At 38.0% G+C, this 18875-nt stretch overlaps 1 protein-coding gene across 1 annotated transcript in view; it reads left to right on the top strand.

Annotated features, from left to right (window-relative positions):
- Positions 1-18315, top strand: part of ARHGAP29 (Rho GTPase activating protein 29) — a 55070-nt gene extending 36755 nt beyond the window's left edge. The window contains exons 12-22 of the mRNA XM_024751266.1: positions 1201-1358; positions 1902-2041; positions 2322-2426; positions 4879-4977; positions 6294-6433; positions 6722-6910; positions 7180-7317; positions 11424-11656; positions 12604-12934; positions 13068-13176; positions 15879-18315. Of these exons, the coding sequence (XP_024607034.1) occupies positions 1201-1358; positions 1902-2041; positions 2322-2426; positions 4879-4977; positions 6294-6433; positions 6722-6910; positions 7180-7317; positions 11424-11656; positions 12604-12934; positions 13068-13176; positions 15879-16762 (2526 nt within the window). The 3' untranslated portion in view covers positions 16763-18315. The remainder of the gene's footprint in view (positions 1-1200; positions 1359-1901; positions 2042-2321; positions 2427-4878; positions 4978-6293; positions 6434-6721; positions 6911-7179; positions 7318-11423; positions 11657-12603; positions 12935-13067; positions 13177-15878) is intronic.
- Positions 18316-18875: the final 560 nt, after the last annotated feature.

Below are 18875 nucleotides of genomic sequence, written 5' to 3'. Positions count from 1 at the left end.
AATAAATCAGATCATGTTATAGCTCTTAACACCCTTTTAAAACCTTCCACTGGCTTCCTTCAGTTGTACTTAAATCCAGACCCCTTACCTTGGTTTAGATTACATCTTCCCCTTCTGGCTTGATCTCAAACTGAAATGCCACACTGACCTTTCATCTGTTTCTTGAGCATGACAAGTTCTTTCTTACTTTTGCCCTAGGATCTTTGCACTACCTCTTCCATTTGTCTGGATTGGTCTTCTCCCTGAAACTTCACACTGGCTCTTTCTTATATCAGGTCTCAGTTCAGATGTTACCTCTTCAGAGAGTCCTTCACCAAACTGTCATGTCAAAAGTACCTTTTTGCAAGCATATACCTGGTCATATCCCATTAACCTGACAATATTATATCGTATTTGTAGCAGTTTTCAGTACCAGAAATTATCTTATTTACTTAGTTTGTTCTCTCTCTCCAACACCACCCTCACGAAAATGCAGACTCTTATGAGGGCTGGGATCTCATCTGTTTATTTGCTGTAGTATACCCAAAGCCTGGTTTCTGTGAACATGAGAGTAGTTAATTCATGTACAGCTCTCCGAATGGATCTGGCATATTGTAAGCACGCTCCAGCTGCTATTGTTGTTGTTACTATAAGTGGCAGTAGTGACAGTATATTTAGGCATTTGTAGAAACTCAGTGGAATACTGTATTTTGAAGAGACTCAGGATAGTACCTAATTATAAAAACTGAGCGCTGTAGGACACATCATAAGTATAAAGCATTTCTATTTATAAAGGATTGAAGAAGTGAAAGTCAAAATAACAGTGTTCTGATTGGAATATTTTTCCCCATGTTTTTCAGTTTAGAAAGTTGTGGTCAGACCATCAGTACAGAGCTGGGGATCCTCAAAAACATATCTGTCTCCTAAAATTGTGAACCATTAGGGACATGGGGTTGTGCTTTTAAGCGTTTCAGATTAAAGCCAGTTTTGCCAGAAATGATTGCTCTTAGGTATTGGATTAAAACTACTTTCTTTTTTTATTTTTCTGATTCGGACCTGGTACCGAGTCAGGCAACATAGTGTGCTCTCGAGGAGATTCACTGTTGAGCTCTTCCCTGTGTGGCCTTTTTCTTGGTGCTGTCACTTGAAATAAACGTGTATTTATGCAGCATTCTCTATAACATGAGTTACATTGCCTTTTGTTTCTATCTGTTCCCACAGGTAACGGTTAACCTCTTCCAGATGCAACACCTGCAGGCTGCCTCCCTCGCGAACAATTTACAGTCTCTCTGTGATGGTGCCAAACTCTATGACCCAGGCCAGGAGTACAGTGAGTTTGTCAGGGCCACGAATTCAGCTGAGGAAGAAAAAGTTGATGGGTGAGAATTAATGTTAGGTGAAATTATTTCAAGGCATAAAACCTTTACTGCTAAGTTTCCTATCTGGTGTCAGGTGATGTTTTTTTCTAACACTGGTAGAATTGACTTTAAAACCTTCTGAATTTTTAAAATATTATTTAAGATGTGACTCATTTAAGAGTAAAGTTTTCCATTTTAACACAGAGCTCGGTTCTTTGAGATTTAGAAATCCTTTGAGAATGGCAAATCATGGTCATATCAATTTCGAATGTCCACAAACTTAACAACCTACATTTTCCACACAGGTTATACCAGAAGAGTTTAACCATGATATGAATAATGGACTGTACTTTTGCTATTCTTTTCTGTGTTTCAGCTATAATAAATAGAAATGATTAATAAGTTTTATTCACAGCTCTTTTAAGAAGTTCAACAGTATAATATGGTTTGTTCCTAATATTTAGTTAATTTAATTACTCTGTTCATTAAATTAACAGATTCTCCTGAAAATAGAATAAAGTAGTCATGCTTCTGAATGATGAGTTTTATTTGGGTTTTTCTTAGGAGTGTAAATAGACAGTTAACAAATACCCCTCACACTCCTGGATATGGACCTTCCGACTCTTTAGAGGATGTTGTGCGCCTTCCTGACAACTCTAATAAGATTGAAGAGGACAGATGCTCTAACAGTGCAGACATGTCAGGTAGTGTTTCACATTAAAGACAGCACTAATTTATGAAAGATCCAATTGTTTAAATGGGATCATTAAATGAATTGCAGCTCTGGAATTTAAAAATCAGGCCTTGAATTGTAACCTTATGAGGTTTTATTCACAGTTGTGAGCACTGTGCTTGTCTTACAGTCAGTTGCTGAACACTGTTGAAGAAGTTTGACTTGTCTCATTTTAAATAATATCAGTGTTTTGAAACACTTATGAAATTTGTCTGTAGCCAAGTTTGACTTTAAATATTCTTTTCTTAAAGGTCCTTCTTTTATAAGGTCATGGACATTTGGGATGTTTAGTGATTCTGAGAGCACTGGAGGAAGCAGTGAATCTAGATCTCTGGATTCTGAATCTATAAGTCCAGGTACATAAGTATTTAAGTCTAGAGTGAAAATTCAATGACAGATTAAAATTTTCCTTTAGGGGGATATTTTTAACTACTTTCTTTTCCTTTTTTTTAAATTGACGTATGGTTGATTTACAATATTGTGTTAGTTTTAAGTGTACAGCAAAGTGATTAGGTTATACATATATTTATGTATATATATACTTTTTTGATTCCTTTCCATTATAGTTTAGTACAAAATACTGAATATAGTTCCCTGTGCCATACAGTAAATCCTTGTTGTTTATAACTATCTTATTTTTATAATGAACTGTCTCATAGAGAGGGATTTGTACATATATGTGTACAGTTTACATAAAAATAATAGAACAAACCCTTATATATTCAACACCTAGCCTAAGAAATAAAACATTATTAGTATATTAGAAGGCCTCTATATATACCTCCTTGATAACCTTGCTCTATCACCCCCCAGATGAGCCACCATCCTGAATTTTGTTAATCTTTCCCTGGCTATTTTAAATGTTTTAGTACTTATATCTAGTTGAGCTTTGCCCACTTTGGAATAGTATGCAGATGAAATCATACTATTCTTTTGTGTCTTCTTTCATGCATCTTTTTTTGGATCATATTGATATGAGAAGCTGTCTTTATTTTATACTGTATGCTGTATAGTATTCCGTTTTATGAACGTAAATGTGATTATCTGTCTTTTGGATTGTTTTGTAGTTAATCACTATAATGAACTGTACAATTAAGAACAGTTCTCGTGCCTGTGATAATTTCATTTTTTATAAATGTGCTTTAAGGTACTTTGATAGTCTCATGCTCCTTAGAGAGGCAGAATAGATGTTTTGAACTCTCCCTTAGTGACTTCAAAGAGAATAACTTGCCAGAGGTAATACAGCTAGCAAGAGAAGAAGGTGTCACTTGAACCCTTGAGATTATTACTTTCGATGTTCTTTCTCCTCCGCTTTTCTGCCAGAGACTTCTCCCAGTCTTGTTCTTCCTGGCTAAGTGTCTTTCTCCTACGCTCTTGGCACTGCGGGAGATAAGTTAGGATTTAACCTACCTCAGAGTCCAAGGCTTTGTTTTTTTGCCTGGTGTTCTACATATTACAGAAATTTTATTCATGTAAATAAAGCCCTTGAATTTAAAGTTAGAAATGACTTTCACGCCGTACTGGGGTTTATAGGCAGGTTGTCAGCAACTACTTTGAGTCCTACTTTAAAATTATTGCTGTTCAGGAACACTCTGGAGATGCAATCCTAAATATTTAACTGAATATTTGTAATTAGCTTTGTAAAAACAGAGTGGTTCTAGCTATCCCCAGAAATTAAGAGACAGTCTAGAGCCAGCTCTGAATTATTTGGAATCCTGTAAGACTTCATGTGGTAAAGACAGAAATTTGGAAACTGGTCGCATGATAAATGGGTGAAGACTGAGGGGTGCATAGCCTGGGAAAGAGGAAACCTGGGGACGTGACAGCTGTTCTCAGACATTGAAGTGTAGAAGGGTGAGAGTCAGCCTGCTTGTTTGCTCCTTTAGGGAGACATGTGACCAAGAGCTGGGATTTATAGGTGACAGGTTTCTGCTCAGCAATACAAGGAAGTCATTTTACAGTTAGAATAGTTCGAAAATCAGCATGTGGTCTCATGATTTCTTAGTCATTGGAGGACACATTCAAAACAAAAACTAGATGACCGCCTTTTAAGCATAGTTTGAAGGCAGGGGGAATCTTTTGGGAGAGATGTGGTTTAAATAATTTGTAAAGCCCTTTCTAACTCTGAACCTAAGACTGTTAAGGGCTTGAGTTAAGTGTAACCTTCCACTTAGACACAGCCCTGTGTGTAATATCAGCAGGGAGCAAATAAACCTCATTTCATTACCTGGTCAGGCTGCTTCCACCCATGCTTTGAGACACATGGCAGAGTCCTTGGCTGACAGCTTATATCCCATGCTCTGCTCCCTGCCAGGATCATTGGTCCTGGTTCCTGGTCTTCTGTCTTACTGGCAACATAAATGTGATGGTACTGTTGTATTGCTATGTTTGTAGATTTTTGTTTATTTTAGAAAGCTTTAGGTTACAGTGTAAGTATTTCTTTATCCTTTAATTCAACAAGCATTTAATGACAACTTTACCATTGTGCCAGCTATTCTGTCAGACATTAGATATAAGACTTGAATAGAAAATACTCCCTGTCCTTGAGTTTATAATCTCTAGCACTTACTATCAGAAGTTGACAGTAAGGTTCATTGGAATGTGTGATCCTCAATTTTAAATTTATTTGGAAAAGTCAGATTTGGCTCATTCCTTTTTTGTTCCCAAGAGTATCAGAATCCCCTGTGTCCAAAGTCTGTGAATGGAAGCAAATGTTTACATTGTAGCTAATATAATAGTATGACTTGCGTTATTCAAAAAATGTTGTCACTACCCGTTTCTTAAATTCTACAATGAATTTTCTTTTAGGAGACTTTCATCGAAAACTTCCACGAACTCCATCCAGTGGAACCATGTCTTCTGCAGATGATCTGGATGAAAGAGAGCCACCTTCCCCTTCAGAAGCTGGTATTACACTCACCTGAATCAAGTTTCCACTAAACCAGTTGAATCAGTAGCATTGCATGATATTAGGGAAAAAATAGTATGATTTAAAGAATTCCTTTACTGTGTATTTTTAAAAAAGGGCATTATGGTGACTTAAATGTATCCCAACAAATTATGTACAAGGATGGTTTGACAATGTATTAATCAAATGTTACAAGTAAAAATATAAGAATAAACAGCAAAACCACTGGAGCCAAAATGTATTAGCATGTTGATAAAATAGGCTAGATATTTTGGTCTTTCATAAATCTAATAGTGATGTAATTGTTCAGAGTGTTGCAATACATGAGAGACATTCTAGTCATGAGAATTTCTGTATGAGAAAAGCCTCTTCAAAAGAAATAGTGTAAGAAGCTAGGCAGGAAAAGTAAATACATGTACTTCTTGAGGGCAGGGAAAGTTGTGGATGCTGAAGGGTATAAAAGAGAAGTCATGTTAATGGCTTCATTTGAGACCTCCAGATACCTGTTCTGGTATCATTTTCTTAAATAGTATAAGAACATCTGACCTCTGGTAGGATTTTTTTTTTTGGCTGCGTTGAGTCTTTGTTGCTGCGCGTGGGCTTTCTCTAGTTGCGGCGAGCGGGGTCCGCTCCTCGTTGCGGTGCGCAGGCTTCTCACTGCGGTGGCCTCTCTTGCTGCAGAGCATGGGCTCTAGGTGCCTGGGCTTCAGTACTTGTGGCTTGCAGGCTCTAGAGCGCAGGCTCAGCAGCTGTGGCTCACGGGCTCAGCCGCTCCGCGGCATGTGGGATCCTCCCGGACCGGGGCTCGAACCTGTGTCCCCTGCGTTGTCAGGCGGACTCTCAACCACTGCACCACCAGGGAAGCCCTCTGGTAGGATATTGGTAGATAACTAGCTAGTATTACTTATAATTTTGTAATGAATTGAGAATAGCTTTATCTTTAATGCAAATAATGCTGACACACTAACCTCATATAGCTAGTTTTATTCCAAGCTTTCAAAGGGTCATTTTCTAAGAATGTAATGCCACCTGTGTAATAAAGGACATGTTAATAACTGTAAATTCGCTGATTCTGGAAACATTATGCCATGCTATTTGAGAAGTATCTTATTGGTCTGATGGTGATTTTTACTCGTAGCTTAAATGTTTGATATATGTGTGCCTTGTAAGAGATCTATAAGTTGGATGCTTATTTTGTTATTACAGTAAGAGCTTTTTGTAATCTTATTTAAAGATTTTTTGAAATGTAGTATCATACGGTATAATTTTTCTGTAGTCTTACAATTCTTACATGCTATTCTACTTCTGTTACAAGGACCCAATTCCCTCGGAACATTTAAGAAAACTTTGATGTCAAAGGCAGCTCTCACCCACAAGTTTCGCAAACTGAGATCCCCCACGAAGTGCAGGGACTGTGAAGGCATTGTGGTATTCCAGGGTGTTGAATGCGAAGAGGTAAGGTCTTTCTGGAATTACATTAGCCCTTTTATGCTTTTTGCTTTGAGCAATGCTTTTTGTTATTCATTTTACCGATTAGGATCTTTTGCAAATGTATTTTTAATAAATTGAACCACGGTGTATTTCTGTAATTTTATATTTCATTTTGCTAGTAAATGTATTTCAAACACCACAAGTAATACCTTTTAAACTCATTTTTGTTCTGTTACCACTCTACCTGTAGTTTGTCCAGTTGTGAATAGTTTTAAGGTGAGTTAACCATTTTAGACTTTCATTTTCTTGTAGTGTCTCCTTGTTTGTCACCGAAAGTGTTTGGAAAATTTAGTCATCATCTGTGGTCATCAGAAACTTCTGGGGAAAATACACTTATTTGGAGCAGAATTCACACAAGTTGCAAAAAAGGAACCAGATGGCATCCCTTTTGTACTCAAAATATGTGCCTCAGAGATTGAAAATAGAGCCTTGTGTCTACAGGTACATTATAACTTTTAAAATTAAAAAATTTTAAATGTAAATGTGATTTGTTCTAAGGATAAGGAGACATTAAAGGAGAACAGTGCTCTCAGTTTTTACTAAATAACTGAATTAATTCAGATTTATTTGGAAAATATTACCTCATTTGGTCCTAGTTTTTTCCTAAAATATTTAGAATTGAAGTAGACATTAAGTATATTTAGAGGTCTGCATTTAATCATTTGTACTGAAGCAGAATTTTGCAAAATTTTTTCTCTTTTCTTCTCAAGGGAATTTATCGTGTATGTGGAAACAAAATAAAAACTGAAAAACTGTGTCAAGCATTGGAAAATGGAATGCACTTGGTAGACATTTCAGAATTTAGTTCACATGACATCTGTGATGTCTTGAAATTATACCTTCGACAGGTAAAGTTTTTAGCCTTGAAATTTACCATTAAATAGAGCAAAAATATAATTTGCGGTTTGCCACACATATTTTTTTCATTGACATAGACCATGTTAATATCTTTCCAATTATTAATGTACAGATCAGAGTGTATAAAATATATGTACAATTTAAAGACCCATAATAGTAAAAACTCATTTTCCATCACCTAGCTTAAGGAAATAAAATATCACTATACCTTATAGAAGGCCCCTGTTTGCCCCTCCCCAGTTGTAGCCCACAGCTCTACCCAGTGGTCTTTCCTAACCATATTAATACCTCCCTCTCTTTTCTTAATAGTTTTAATACCTGTTGTGTATTCCTAAACAATATATCATTAAGTTCTAGAAAACTGAGTAGAAAGCATAAATCTAGCTGTTTAAGAAAAGTCCACCATTCGCACTGTTATATGAAGAGTTCAGCCAATAGAACGGTGTCTGGGTCATAGTTTGGCTTTACTTTCATAGATATTTTAAAATAACTATTGTGGGAGGTTAGTGGTCAAGGTGTGAATGCATTCAGGGAACATGAAGTTCACCTTAGTTGGGGGGCAGGGCTATCCTATAAACTAGGTACTATAAATTCAGCAGGAATGTGGTCAGGAGTGGACTTGCTCTATATTTTCTCTTTCTTTGCTCACTCTTGTACCTGCATGTTATAGGAGTAGGTCTGAAGAAAACGCTTCTGTGGGTGAAGTAAGTGGCCATAGTGGCTCAGGCAACAGTTCTTGGAAGGGTTACCGGAACAACCAGCACATTGTCATGATAAGCCAAGTACAAAAGATCTGGGACAAGCCCAGCTGCATTCTGTCCTTGGGTGAAGCTCTCTGTCCTTGGGTGAAAGTGAAGAGACAGTTATGGAGAGCATAGTGACGATGGTCCTCATTGTGTCCCATCTCGGGAGCTTTGTTCTTCATCTAGGTCCTTTTTAATATGGTGAAGAGCTGTCATCCTGGGATCTCTCTGCTCTACCCAGTTCTGTGAGGGAACACCTGTCTTCTGTGTCATGTCTTCCTGTTTTTTATTTATTGTCCTGTTTTGGTCTTGCCCATCTTTGAGCAAGGTGGAATAAGAGTAAATATTTGAAACTGTTTGATCTGTAAATGTATTTATTCTGCTTTCTTGAATGGGAATACTGTGAAAGTTTATAGTATTGTAGGCTGAAAATTATTTTTCTTCAGAAATTTGAAGGTGTTTTTTTATTCTCTTTGAAGCCTGAAATCCTTCTCATTCCTGATTCTTTTTATGTGGCCTATTGTTTTCTCTCTGAAAGCTTGTAGAATCTTCTTTTTCTCTCCATTATCCTAAAATTTCACAATGTATGCCTTGATGTGGGTGTATTTTCATCCATGGTTTCAGGCACTCCACAAGCTCTGTCATTCTGCTTACTTGTCCTTTAGTTCTTGGAACTTTAATTTTCTTGCTCATTTCCTCCTCTCTATTTTCTCTCTATTTTCTTTCTGGAACTTATATTTGGATACTTAACAACCACAGTGGTTCTCTAGTTTCCTTCCCTTTTCCCTAATTTCATTTTTTGTTTTAACACCTCCTAAGAAACTTCCTCAGCTTTTTCTTCCATTCCTACTGTAAACTATTTTATTTCTGAGATCATCTTTTAATTTCCAAGAATTCTGGTTTTCTGTCCCTTTTATAGCATTCTTTTTAAAATTGAATGCAGCATCTCTTCTACCTGAACTATTCATAGCTTTTTTTAAAGAGGATTCTTTCCTCTGCTTAGCTTCTAGCCCCATCCAATAGAAATATAATGTGAGCCCTATACATAATATTAAATTATCTAGTAGCCACATAAAAAGAAACAGGTGAAGTTAATTTTAATATTTTATTCAACATATTGAAAATATTATCTGAACATCTAATCAGTATTCTTAAATTATTAATGAAGCATTTACCTTTTTGGCCCTGACTCTTGGAAATATGGTATATACTTTTCATCTAGAGCACATGTCAGTTTGGAGCAGCCACCTTGCCACTGCTCAGTAGCCGTATGTGGATAGTGGCTACGATATTGACAGCACAGTTGTAGACCTTCAAGTTGGTTTTTTTCCTACTTATTTTGACTCTGTCTTCCATAATTGTCTCCTTAAAATTAAAGCTTTGGGAACTGAAATCTGTCCAGAAGCTCTTGAATACATGAAGGCTTTGAAGATTCTGAGCTTTACTGTAGTGTTATCTAGGAGAGCTGTTTGGGAAGTACCTGAGGTCTGTATCTCTAGTTCTCTGCTCTTGGGCTGGTCTGATACCCCAGAGAAAGGTCTTTCCCTGCCTACAGGTATGGTTCCAGAACTCTGGGAGCCATGTTAGGTCAGAAGCTCCAGGATCTCTGCATTCAGCAGGCACACAGTCATTAAATCCTTATTTTAAGGTAGTTGCCCACCTGTTCCTTGTGCTTGGCATTGCCCGTCCAGAGACCCTCTGTTTCACACTGCCCAGAGAAGAAATCCCCAGACTTCTGAGGTTGCTCAGGAGCATGGAGTGGAGACAAGGATATAGAAATCTAACGCTGTTCAGATAGCTCACCCTTCCCCGAGATCAGAGGACCTAGTCTCACAATCCCTGAGTCTCCTTAGGATCCGCTAAATCATGTTGGTTCTCAGTTTGGAATTTCAGCTTTCTCAGGAGCGCTACGTCAGCACTTGTTCACCTCCTCTTCAGCTTGTGAAATGTTACTTTTGTCCCCATTCCTGTTCTTCCAGTCCTGTAGGCTTAACTGTATTTCAGTGGGGTGGTAGGAGGGAAAGAAATTAGGTACAAATGTTGGGTGTGCCACATTAGCCCAGGAAACTATTGATATCTCTTCAATCACATTTTATAGGATTCTCAGCTGAGAAGTGGAAACAGTATCTTTGAATGACTTTTAATCTTATAATGAATCATCCTTTATTTCTTTTATTCAGTGGAGGATAGGAAATAAATGGGGTCCAATACTATCAGCTCTCATTTTATCCTAGGAATACTGTGGGACCAAAGCTTTAGTGTGGGAAGCCATGCTCAATTCTTACAGTGTTAAGAGAGTAGCCTTTATTTACTCATTACCATGTGGTAAATCTGAAGCTCCAAGAGTGACCGAGATGGTAGAGGTAGAAATTAATCTCAAGGCTTCCCCTCTCTGAGAACAGAAGGGGAAACTGGAGAAGTGGTGCCTACCTCACCACAGATGTTGTAGGACATCAGCTAGCCAGAGAGATGCTGTATTTTCCATCGCTGAGCAGTGGAATCTTTGAAATCAGTTATGCCAGCAGACAGATCAAGGTGGTATGCCCATTGACAGTTTGAGAGAGGAACTTTTTTTGACCTACTTATGTCAATTCAAATGGTATTTAAAAATTGGATGACAAAATGTTGACAGTTTCTTTCTCCTAAGTCATATTGTCTTTTGCTAATCTTCAATCTGGCCCGAGCAAAACACAAGCACCCTATAGCTTTTTGTTCTCTCTCTCCCCCATACCTACAAAAAATAAGCTTTTTCTAATTAATTTGACTTATATTGTATATTATCCTGGGTTTGTTTTAATAAAATAGTTGAAGATCATGCTAACTTTGGGGCAGTCATGAATGTAATTGGTATAGCATATCTATCAGAGTTTTAAAATCATATCATGTGGCTTTGGGTTTAGAGTTTTACTGATTACCAGTTAAGTTATTTTTAATATAGATATAATGTATGGTGATATCGGATTTACTTTATAGATCACATCTAGCAAACATGTACATTGTTTTTTTCTTGTTCTTGGGTGTAATTTTTTTTCTTCTAGTTGTATTGAGATATAATTGACATATAGCACTGTATAAGTTTAAGGTGTACAGCACAACGATTTGACTTACATACATCATGAAATGATTATCACAGTAAGTTTAGTGAACATCCATCATCTCATACAGATACAAAATTAAAGAAATAGAAAAATATTTTTCCTTGTGATGAGACATGTACATTTCTAAAATGTGATTGACGTTAAGTCTTGTTACTCTAAAAAGAACATGCTAAACCACTCAGTAGCTATTCAGTAGGTTATTAACAGGGAAAAAATGGGCAGAATGATATTTCTAATGTAATTTTATTTCTTTAGCTACCAGAACCATTTATTTTATTCCGATTGTACAAGGAATTTATAGACCTTGCAGTAGAGATCCAACATGTAAATGAAGAACAAGAGATGAAAAAGGATAATCCTGAGGACAAAAAATGTCCAAATACGTGTATAGAAATAAACCGAATTCTTCTAAAAAGCAAGGATCTTCTAAGACAATTGCCAGCATCAAATTTTAACAGCCTTCATTACCTCATAGTTCATCTTAAGCGGTAAGAATTTGAATAAGACAGACATTGATTAGTGGGTGGATAATTGATCCGTTTTTCGGTTTTTATGGGTTTTTTTAAAAATTGTGGTAAAATACACATAACATATAAATTTACCATTTTAGCCATTTTTAAGTGTACAGTTCAGTAGCATTAAGTACATTCACACTCTTGTGGTATTGTTTTTACATTGAATGTTTCATTTCTGATATGTGTTAGTGAAAGAGAGACATTGAATATATGTTCATGCAGCCAACATCTTTCCCTCAGATGCCACTTATATGCCAGGCTCTGGCTGGGGAAATTAGGATGCAGATAGAAGGTTTCTGTCATCTGTTGTGCTTGTCAGCTTGAAGGGCAGACCTGCACACAAGTGCAGCGCCGCGTCGTTCTTGTTCTGACGGAACTTTGCTCAACATGCAGTGGAAGATGGGGGAGAGGGGGTCATGAATCAGAGAAGGTAACCCTGAGCCAGACTTGGAGAACTGAGTAATGGTTTGGTGACAGAGAATGTACAAAAGAGCATTCCAGGCAGAGGGTAATAGACACAGAGACACAAGAGATCATTTTGCTTTTGAGGACATTTAAGTAATTTGGTTAGGCCAGGATATAGCAAGCAGTAGCACAAAGTGAGCTGGAGGAGTCCTGGTAAAGTCATACATACCTGGCAGATGAGTCGACTGTCTTCTTTCTGTACCCACTAAAGAATTTTTAGCCGGGAATTTAACATGCTCAGGTTTGCCTATTAGATCTTTATGGCAGCTGGTAAAACTGTACTGGTTCCTTCTACTTACTTATATTTAATCCTAAGACTGTGAAACCCAACTTGGTGTGTGGTCAGTATTTAAGCAAATAAATAGATCCTTTCCCTAGACTTCTGCACCCTTCCCAGCCCACAGTAAACGACTGTCAAGGAAATCTAATACAGCCTTTTGTGTTCGGCATCACAGAGTCGTAGATCATGCAGAAGAAAACAAAATGAACTCCAGAAACTTGGGGGTGATATTTGGACCAAGTCTCATTAGGCCAAGACCCACAGCTGCTCCTATCACCATCTCCTCTCTTGCTGACTATTCAAATCAAGCGAGGTTGGTGGAGTTCCTCATTACCTACTCACAGAAGATCTTCGATGGGTCCCTACAGCCACAAGATATAGCTGTGTGTAGTGCAGGTGGTGGTGCACCTCAGGTTGACCAAGGCTATCTTCCGAAGCCTCTGTTATCACCAGAAGAAAGAGATCCAGAACATTCTACGAAGTCACTGTTTTTCTCTTCAAAGGAAGTGAGTTTTGCTCTTATGGAATTGTGTTGGAACTTTGTAATGTTTACGTTATTAATAAGTTAAGAATCTTGGAACTGTTTATTTTGAGGTGTGTTCTGCTTCTTCAAGTTTAAAAATTTTCTTCCATCAACAGGATATCCATACTGCAGATAGTGAAAGCAAAAGTTTTGAATCCACTGCATCATTTGAGGAATCAGAACGGAAGCAAAATGCATTCGAAAAATGTGATGCATGTCTCATTGGTGAGTGGCCATGTAAAATGCATATTTGCTGACTTAAAACTGTCCCAATAAACCATGATTAAAAGCCAAGGTGTGGGGCTTCCCTGGTGGCGCAGTGGTTGAGAGTCCGCCTGCCGATGTAGGGGACGCGGGTTCGTGCCCCGGTCTGGGAGGATCCCGCATGCCGCGGAGCGGCTGGGCCCGTGAGCCATGGCCGCTGAGCCTGCGTGTCCGGAGCCTGTGCTCCACAACGGGAGAGGCCACAACAGTGAGAGGCCCGCGTACCGCAAAAAAAAAAAAAAAAAAAAAAAAAAGCCAAGGTGAGTGGCGTTAAGAGAAGTCAGAGAAAGAAGCTTCGTTAGTAAATGCATCTTTGCCAGCCATTAAGAAAGTTGCCTTCATTCTTTACAATAACCCTTCTTATAAAAAGACTTGGAGTTCGAAGGTGTGTTTTGTGTTCTGAAAACGTTTTTTATTTTTATTTTTGCCATTAATTAAAGTCAAGGCAGAATCTGGTAAGCAGTATGATGACTCACTAGCATCTTCTATTACTATAGATCATTGTATTGATCTCATTACTCATAAGGTGTCAACCAGACTCCTACAATTCAAAAACTTTAGACTCAGAAAACCTAAAATTTTTTTCAAATGCCTTTTCCTGTTGCCTGCCTGTAACACATTAAACGCACTTATGTGTATATCTTTTTAATTTCCTTGACTGTAATCATTTTATTCACTGTATGGTAATTTTAGTTTCAGTGATAGCTACCAAGCTATTCATTTGTGGAGAGGCTTCCACTTGTTACTATAATTCTGTACATCACTAGAGCTAACTTGCAGTTTTTTTAAGTGCAGCCATATATTTTAAATTTGAGTGTAATGAAGTATTAGTGATCACAGCCTGACAGGTCTAAAAAGTAAGGGAGCTAACATTCATTAAGTACCTGCCTGCTCTGTGCTAAGCACTGTGCTTATTGTTTGATTCCATTTATCAACAATTCTGTGCTATAAATAGGTAGTAATAGCCCCATTCAACCCATAGCCTAATAGTCTGAGAGAGGTTAAATAATGTCAGAGGTCATGCCCCTAATAAATTGTTCAGTATTTGGACCTATGTCTGTGATTATTTCACTATTCCATGAGCTAGGGCTCCCCATTAGGAATAGTAATAAAAATAAATGTCATTTTTCAAGGGCTAACTGTATACCAGATAAATAAGCACTTTTCATGATTAGATCTTTTAGGCCACATATAATCATAGATAAAATTATGATTCCTTTTGACAGATGAAGACACTGAGGGGCAATGAGATTGCCTTGCCTAGTGCAGAAGGGGTAGAGCTGAGTTAAACCTGGCAGGTGGGGTTCAGAGTCTGCCCTCTTACCCATTACACTCAAGTTTTTTCCCTTAGAACTTAAGAATGCACTTTGGGGCTTCCCTGGTGGCGCAGTGGTTGAGAATCTGCCTGCTAATGCAGGGGACACGGGTTCGAGCCCTGGTCTGGGAAGATCCCACATGCCGCAGAGCAACTAGGCCCGTGAGCCACAACTACTGAGCCTGCGCGTCTGGAGCCTGTGCTCCGCAAAAAGAGAGGCCGCGATAGTGAGAGGCCCGCCCACCGTAATGAAGAGTGGCCCCCACTTGCCACAACTAGAGAAAGCCCTCACACAGAAACAAAGACCCAATACAACAAAAATTAATTAATTAATTAATAAACTCCTACCCCCAACATCTTCTTTAAAAAAGAATGCACTTTGGTGCCTACAGCCTGACCACAGTGTGTCAGGTCCCTTAGGGTGTTTTACACACGTGGGGAAGCACCTGGGAAATCAGAACAAGAGAGCACTGTCCTGGAAGCCCAGAGAAGAGAGGTCCACAGTCTCAGAGGGTAAGGAGAAAGGTCAGATGAGGTAAGGACTATCAAGTCATTCTGATGGGCTACTGTTTGCAGACCGCTGCCCAAAAGAGGAGCATGAGCAGAAGGCCGGAACTTACCAGAAATGGGACTATTTTAGGGGAGACGCTACAAAAAAGGATAGGGTCTGAAGGAGTTCAGGGTCCCAGTTTGAGAAAACATGGGTCCAGACTTGATAGGAAAGAGAAGAAAGTACGTCTGGGAGTAAACAGCAAATAAAGAGAATGGCATTTTTTACTTAAAATAAAACTATTCAACCTTAATCAGACAGGATGAATATGATAGTCCATTTATTAGTTGATAAGATGAGGGCATCTAAGGCATTTACTATGATATGCTCTCACTGTGGGTTGAATGTAACTGAAAAGCAGATTGAGTTGGCGAAAGCCTTAGGATTCAGGGCATACTTACATTTGGTTGGCATGTAAATTGGTGAAACTTTTCTGAGGGTAACACACCAATATCTGCCTGTTGAAATCGTGACAACCCTTTCAGCCAGCAAATACTTGTTCATACACAGCACATAAGAGGAGCTACATCAGCAAGTGTGGGGTTTTTTTTCACTAACCTGCAGTGAATTTTGTAGCTGTTTATTATATTGATTTAAATAAATATGGAATTCTAACATTTTAATTCAAAGTGTACCTTTAATGTTTTATGAGTATTTTACTCTTCTGCCTAGAGAATAACTTGGAAAAAATATACGAAGACCCTTGTTTTGAGAGGGTGTTCATCTATAACTCATTTGGACTCTCGTTAACTACGTGCCATAAAGTTTGATTTTTAAATGAATCTTTTCCTATTTCAGACAACAAAGTGCGTTTGCTTGTAGACCAAGAGCTTGAATCAGCATCACAGAAGATGGAAGATGTTTGTAAAACCTCCAAGCTGCCTACTCTGAAGTCCGATAGGGAAATAAATGGCGTCGAGAGGCATACTCCAAGGACCAAGATTAGACCTGTAAGTTTGCCTGTAGACAGACTACTACTTCTTGCAAGCTCTCCTAGTGAGAGAACTGGCAGAAATATGGGGAATGTAAATTCAGACAAGTTTTGCAAGAATCCTACCTTTGAAGGAGTTAATAGAAAAGACACCCCAACTATTGTTTGTTCCAAATTTGATGGCTTTGATCAGCAACCTCTACAGAAAACTCGGGAGAAACAGTATGAACAAAATGACCTGACTGCAAAGACTGCAGTGATTGTGCCCAGTGCATTCCAGGAAAGAGAAGTGTCAGTGAGCATCAGGAGTGGTGGGGACCACCCAGTCAGCACCACCAGTAAGCCATACACAGAACCCATCAGGTCAGCCAGACAGGTGTCAGAGAGACGGTCTTCTGACTCCTGCCCTCCTGCTCCTGTCAGAGCACCCAGAACACTGCAGCCCCAGCACTGGACCACGTTTTATAAACCACCTGCTCCTGCTGCTAGTGGGAGAGGGGATGAGGAGAAATCTGTGACATCCTCCGCAGCTGTGCCCCCTTGCACAACTCACGCTCCCCAGGAGCACGCGCTGAAATCAGTTCCAGGTTCTGAAAATGCATCAGCTGGTCCCGTGCAGACGGTTAGCAAGCCTAAAGAGAAGGCTGAAGAGCGTGACTTACCTGGTGTACATCCAGCATGTCAGAGACCGAGGCTAAAACGAATGCAGCAGTTTGAAGACCTTGAAGATGAAATCCCACAGTTTGTGTAGGGGTGTCAGAATTCAGCTTTTCTTTTTTTGTTTTGTGGTTTTGTGGTGTTGTATTTGTTTTCTGGAAGAAATTTTTGGCAGGGCCTCTCTTGTATAGGATTGCCAAATCATGGATTTTGTTTTTTGTCATTGTGTTGTTATCCTGTGTTGGTTATATTGAATGACAGAATGTTTTGATAGGGCCCCATCTGTGCCTCACTGGAATTATATGTGTTTTTGAAGTTGTGAATAAATAGATAGACTCATGTTTTTTAAAGTTCAGTTGATTCCCCATAATATGGTCCATTTAAGTGCATCCCTAATATATGATATAGCTCTCAACTAATAGGTGCAATTGAGGAAATCAGCTTTATTTTTTTGACGTGAAACTACATGCTTATTTATAAAAGGAATGTTTCTGAGTGCAAGTGCCTGAAAGATCTTTGTTTGGTATGATTGTTTTTTCACACAATTTTATAGTGTATCTTTGACCATTTGTGCTTTTATGGTATGTGTGTAACCTTGTATTTTTCAATTGGCGAGTCACTTAACTTTTTCATATTTGCGTAATGGCCAAAAGGCTTGCAAATCTGTATTTAATTGCATTTTAATTAATTGCCACATTTTACACGTGAGAGGCAGTTGAATTGTACAAAGAAAATGCACTTAAACATGTTTCCAAATTGTATAGTTCAGTCATGTCTTATTTGGTTTTAGCTATTATACATTTAGTAATTTTCACTTCTCGGCTTTGTTCTGCATAAACTTTTGTTGTTCAACAGCTCTGAACCTTTTGGTATTTTATATAATAGTCCAAAACAGTGTTTTAAAATTCAGTGCCTTTCCTTTTAATATTGTCTGGGATTTTCTTTAAAAAAAAAAAAAAACCCTTTCTTTTGTATGAAGTGTTTTCACTTATGAATAATTTTATGTACTTTTTCTACCTGAGTTTATAACCATTGACAATGTATGTTTCATCTGAATCATACAAAGATTTATTTAAGTTGATTCTAAGTATAATTCAATAAGCCTCATTGTTTGGAATTTGAGAGGAGGTATAGATGATTGGATATATTTCATTTATAAAATTCCCAGTTTTTAGAACTAGTATAGTTCTGTTATTTTCTTGGTTTTGTCGTTTTGTGTAAAATAGGATATAAAAGGGACAAAAAAATAAAATAGCCTCTTTTTATATGTGTGAATTATATTTGTAACAAATGCTTTTGTATGACCATGTTATACTTGATAAAAAATATATACATTAACCTGTTAAATTATTTCAAGTTCTTGTGGTTTCTCTGAAATTGTTGCCTCTTAGGGTGTGAGACTTTAAGGTTTATTAACCATTGGCTTAGTGGTCAGCACTTGGGGCTCATATGTCCCTTGACTACAACATGGAATTCATTTTATGGGAAGTTGTTCTATAGTTCTGTATGACATTAAGGACTAGGAAGAAAGAATAACCCAAATCTTTTTGTACTGGAGCCTTGTTTTTAGTCCTCATTGTAAAAAATATAAAAGAATTGTATTGGTATGAAAACCTAAAAAGAAAATAAGAGCCAACATTGATTGAGCCCCTTCTGCGTGCCATGAACTCTTAAGTTCCACATAAATTATTTCAAGTTTACAGCATCCTATAATGGGTAGGTAAGTACTTTATTATTCCTGTGTTATGGATAAGGAAACTGACGCTTAGTTAAATAATGTGCTCTAGGTTCCACAGGTGTAACAGTTGGAGTCAAAAACACAGGGCTGCCAGATTCTGATGGTTGACCATAATGTTTCTTCAGGTTTTAAGTAAAAATAAAAGACATATTTTTCATTTTCACCAAGAACTTTATTCAACATGTATTCACTGTTTTGTTCCACTACCTTCTTCCATTTTTTAGGCAACTTCATAATTACATCTTCCCAAAACTTTTTATCTTTTTGAGCAAAGAACTGTTCCAGGTGTCTTTTACAGTCTTCCAGGGGATTGAAATGTTTTCCATTAAGAGAATTTTGTAAAGACCAAAATAAATGGAAATCCAAAGGTGCAGTGTCTGGTGAATACGGCAGATGAATGAGAACTTCCCAGCCAAGCTGTAACAGTTTTTGCCTGGTCATCATAGAAGCATGCAGTCTTAGGTTATCC

Source organism: Neophocaena asiaeorientalis, unplaced genomic scaffold, assembly GCF_003031525.2.
Source record: "Neophocaena asiaeorientalis asiaeorientalis breed wild unplaced genomic scaffold, Neophocaena_asiaeorientalis_V1.1 scaffold147, whole genome shotgun sequence".
Classification (NCBI taxonomy): Eukaryota; Metazoa; Chordata; class Mammalia; order Artiodactyla; family Phocoenidae; genus Neophocaena; species Neophocaena asiaeorientalis.
Note: the sequence above shows the minus strand (reverse complement) of the source record. Positions and strands in the feature narration are given on the sequence as shown.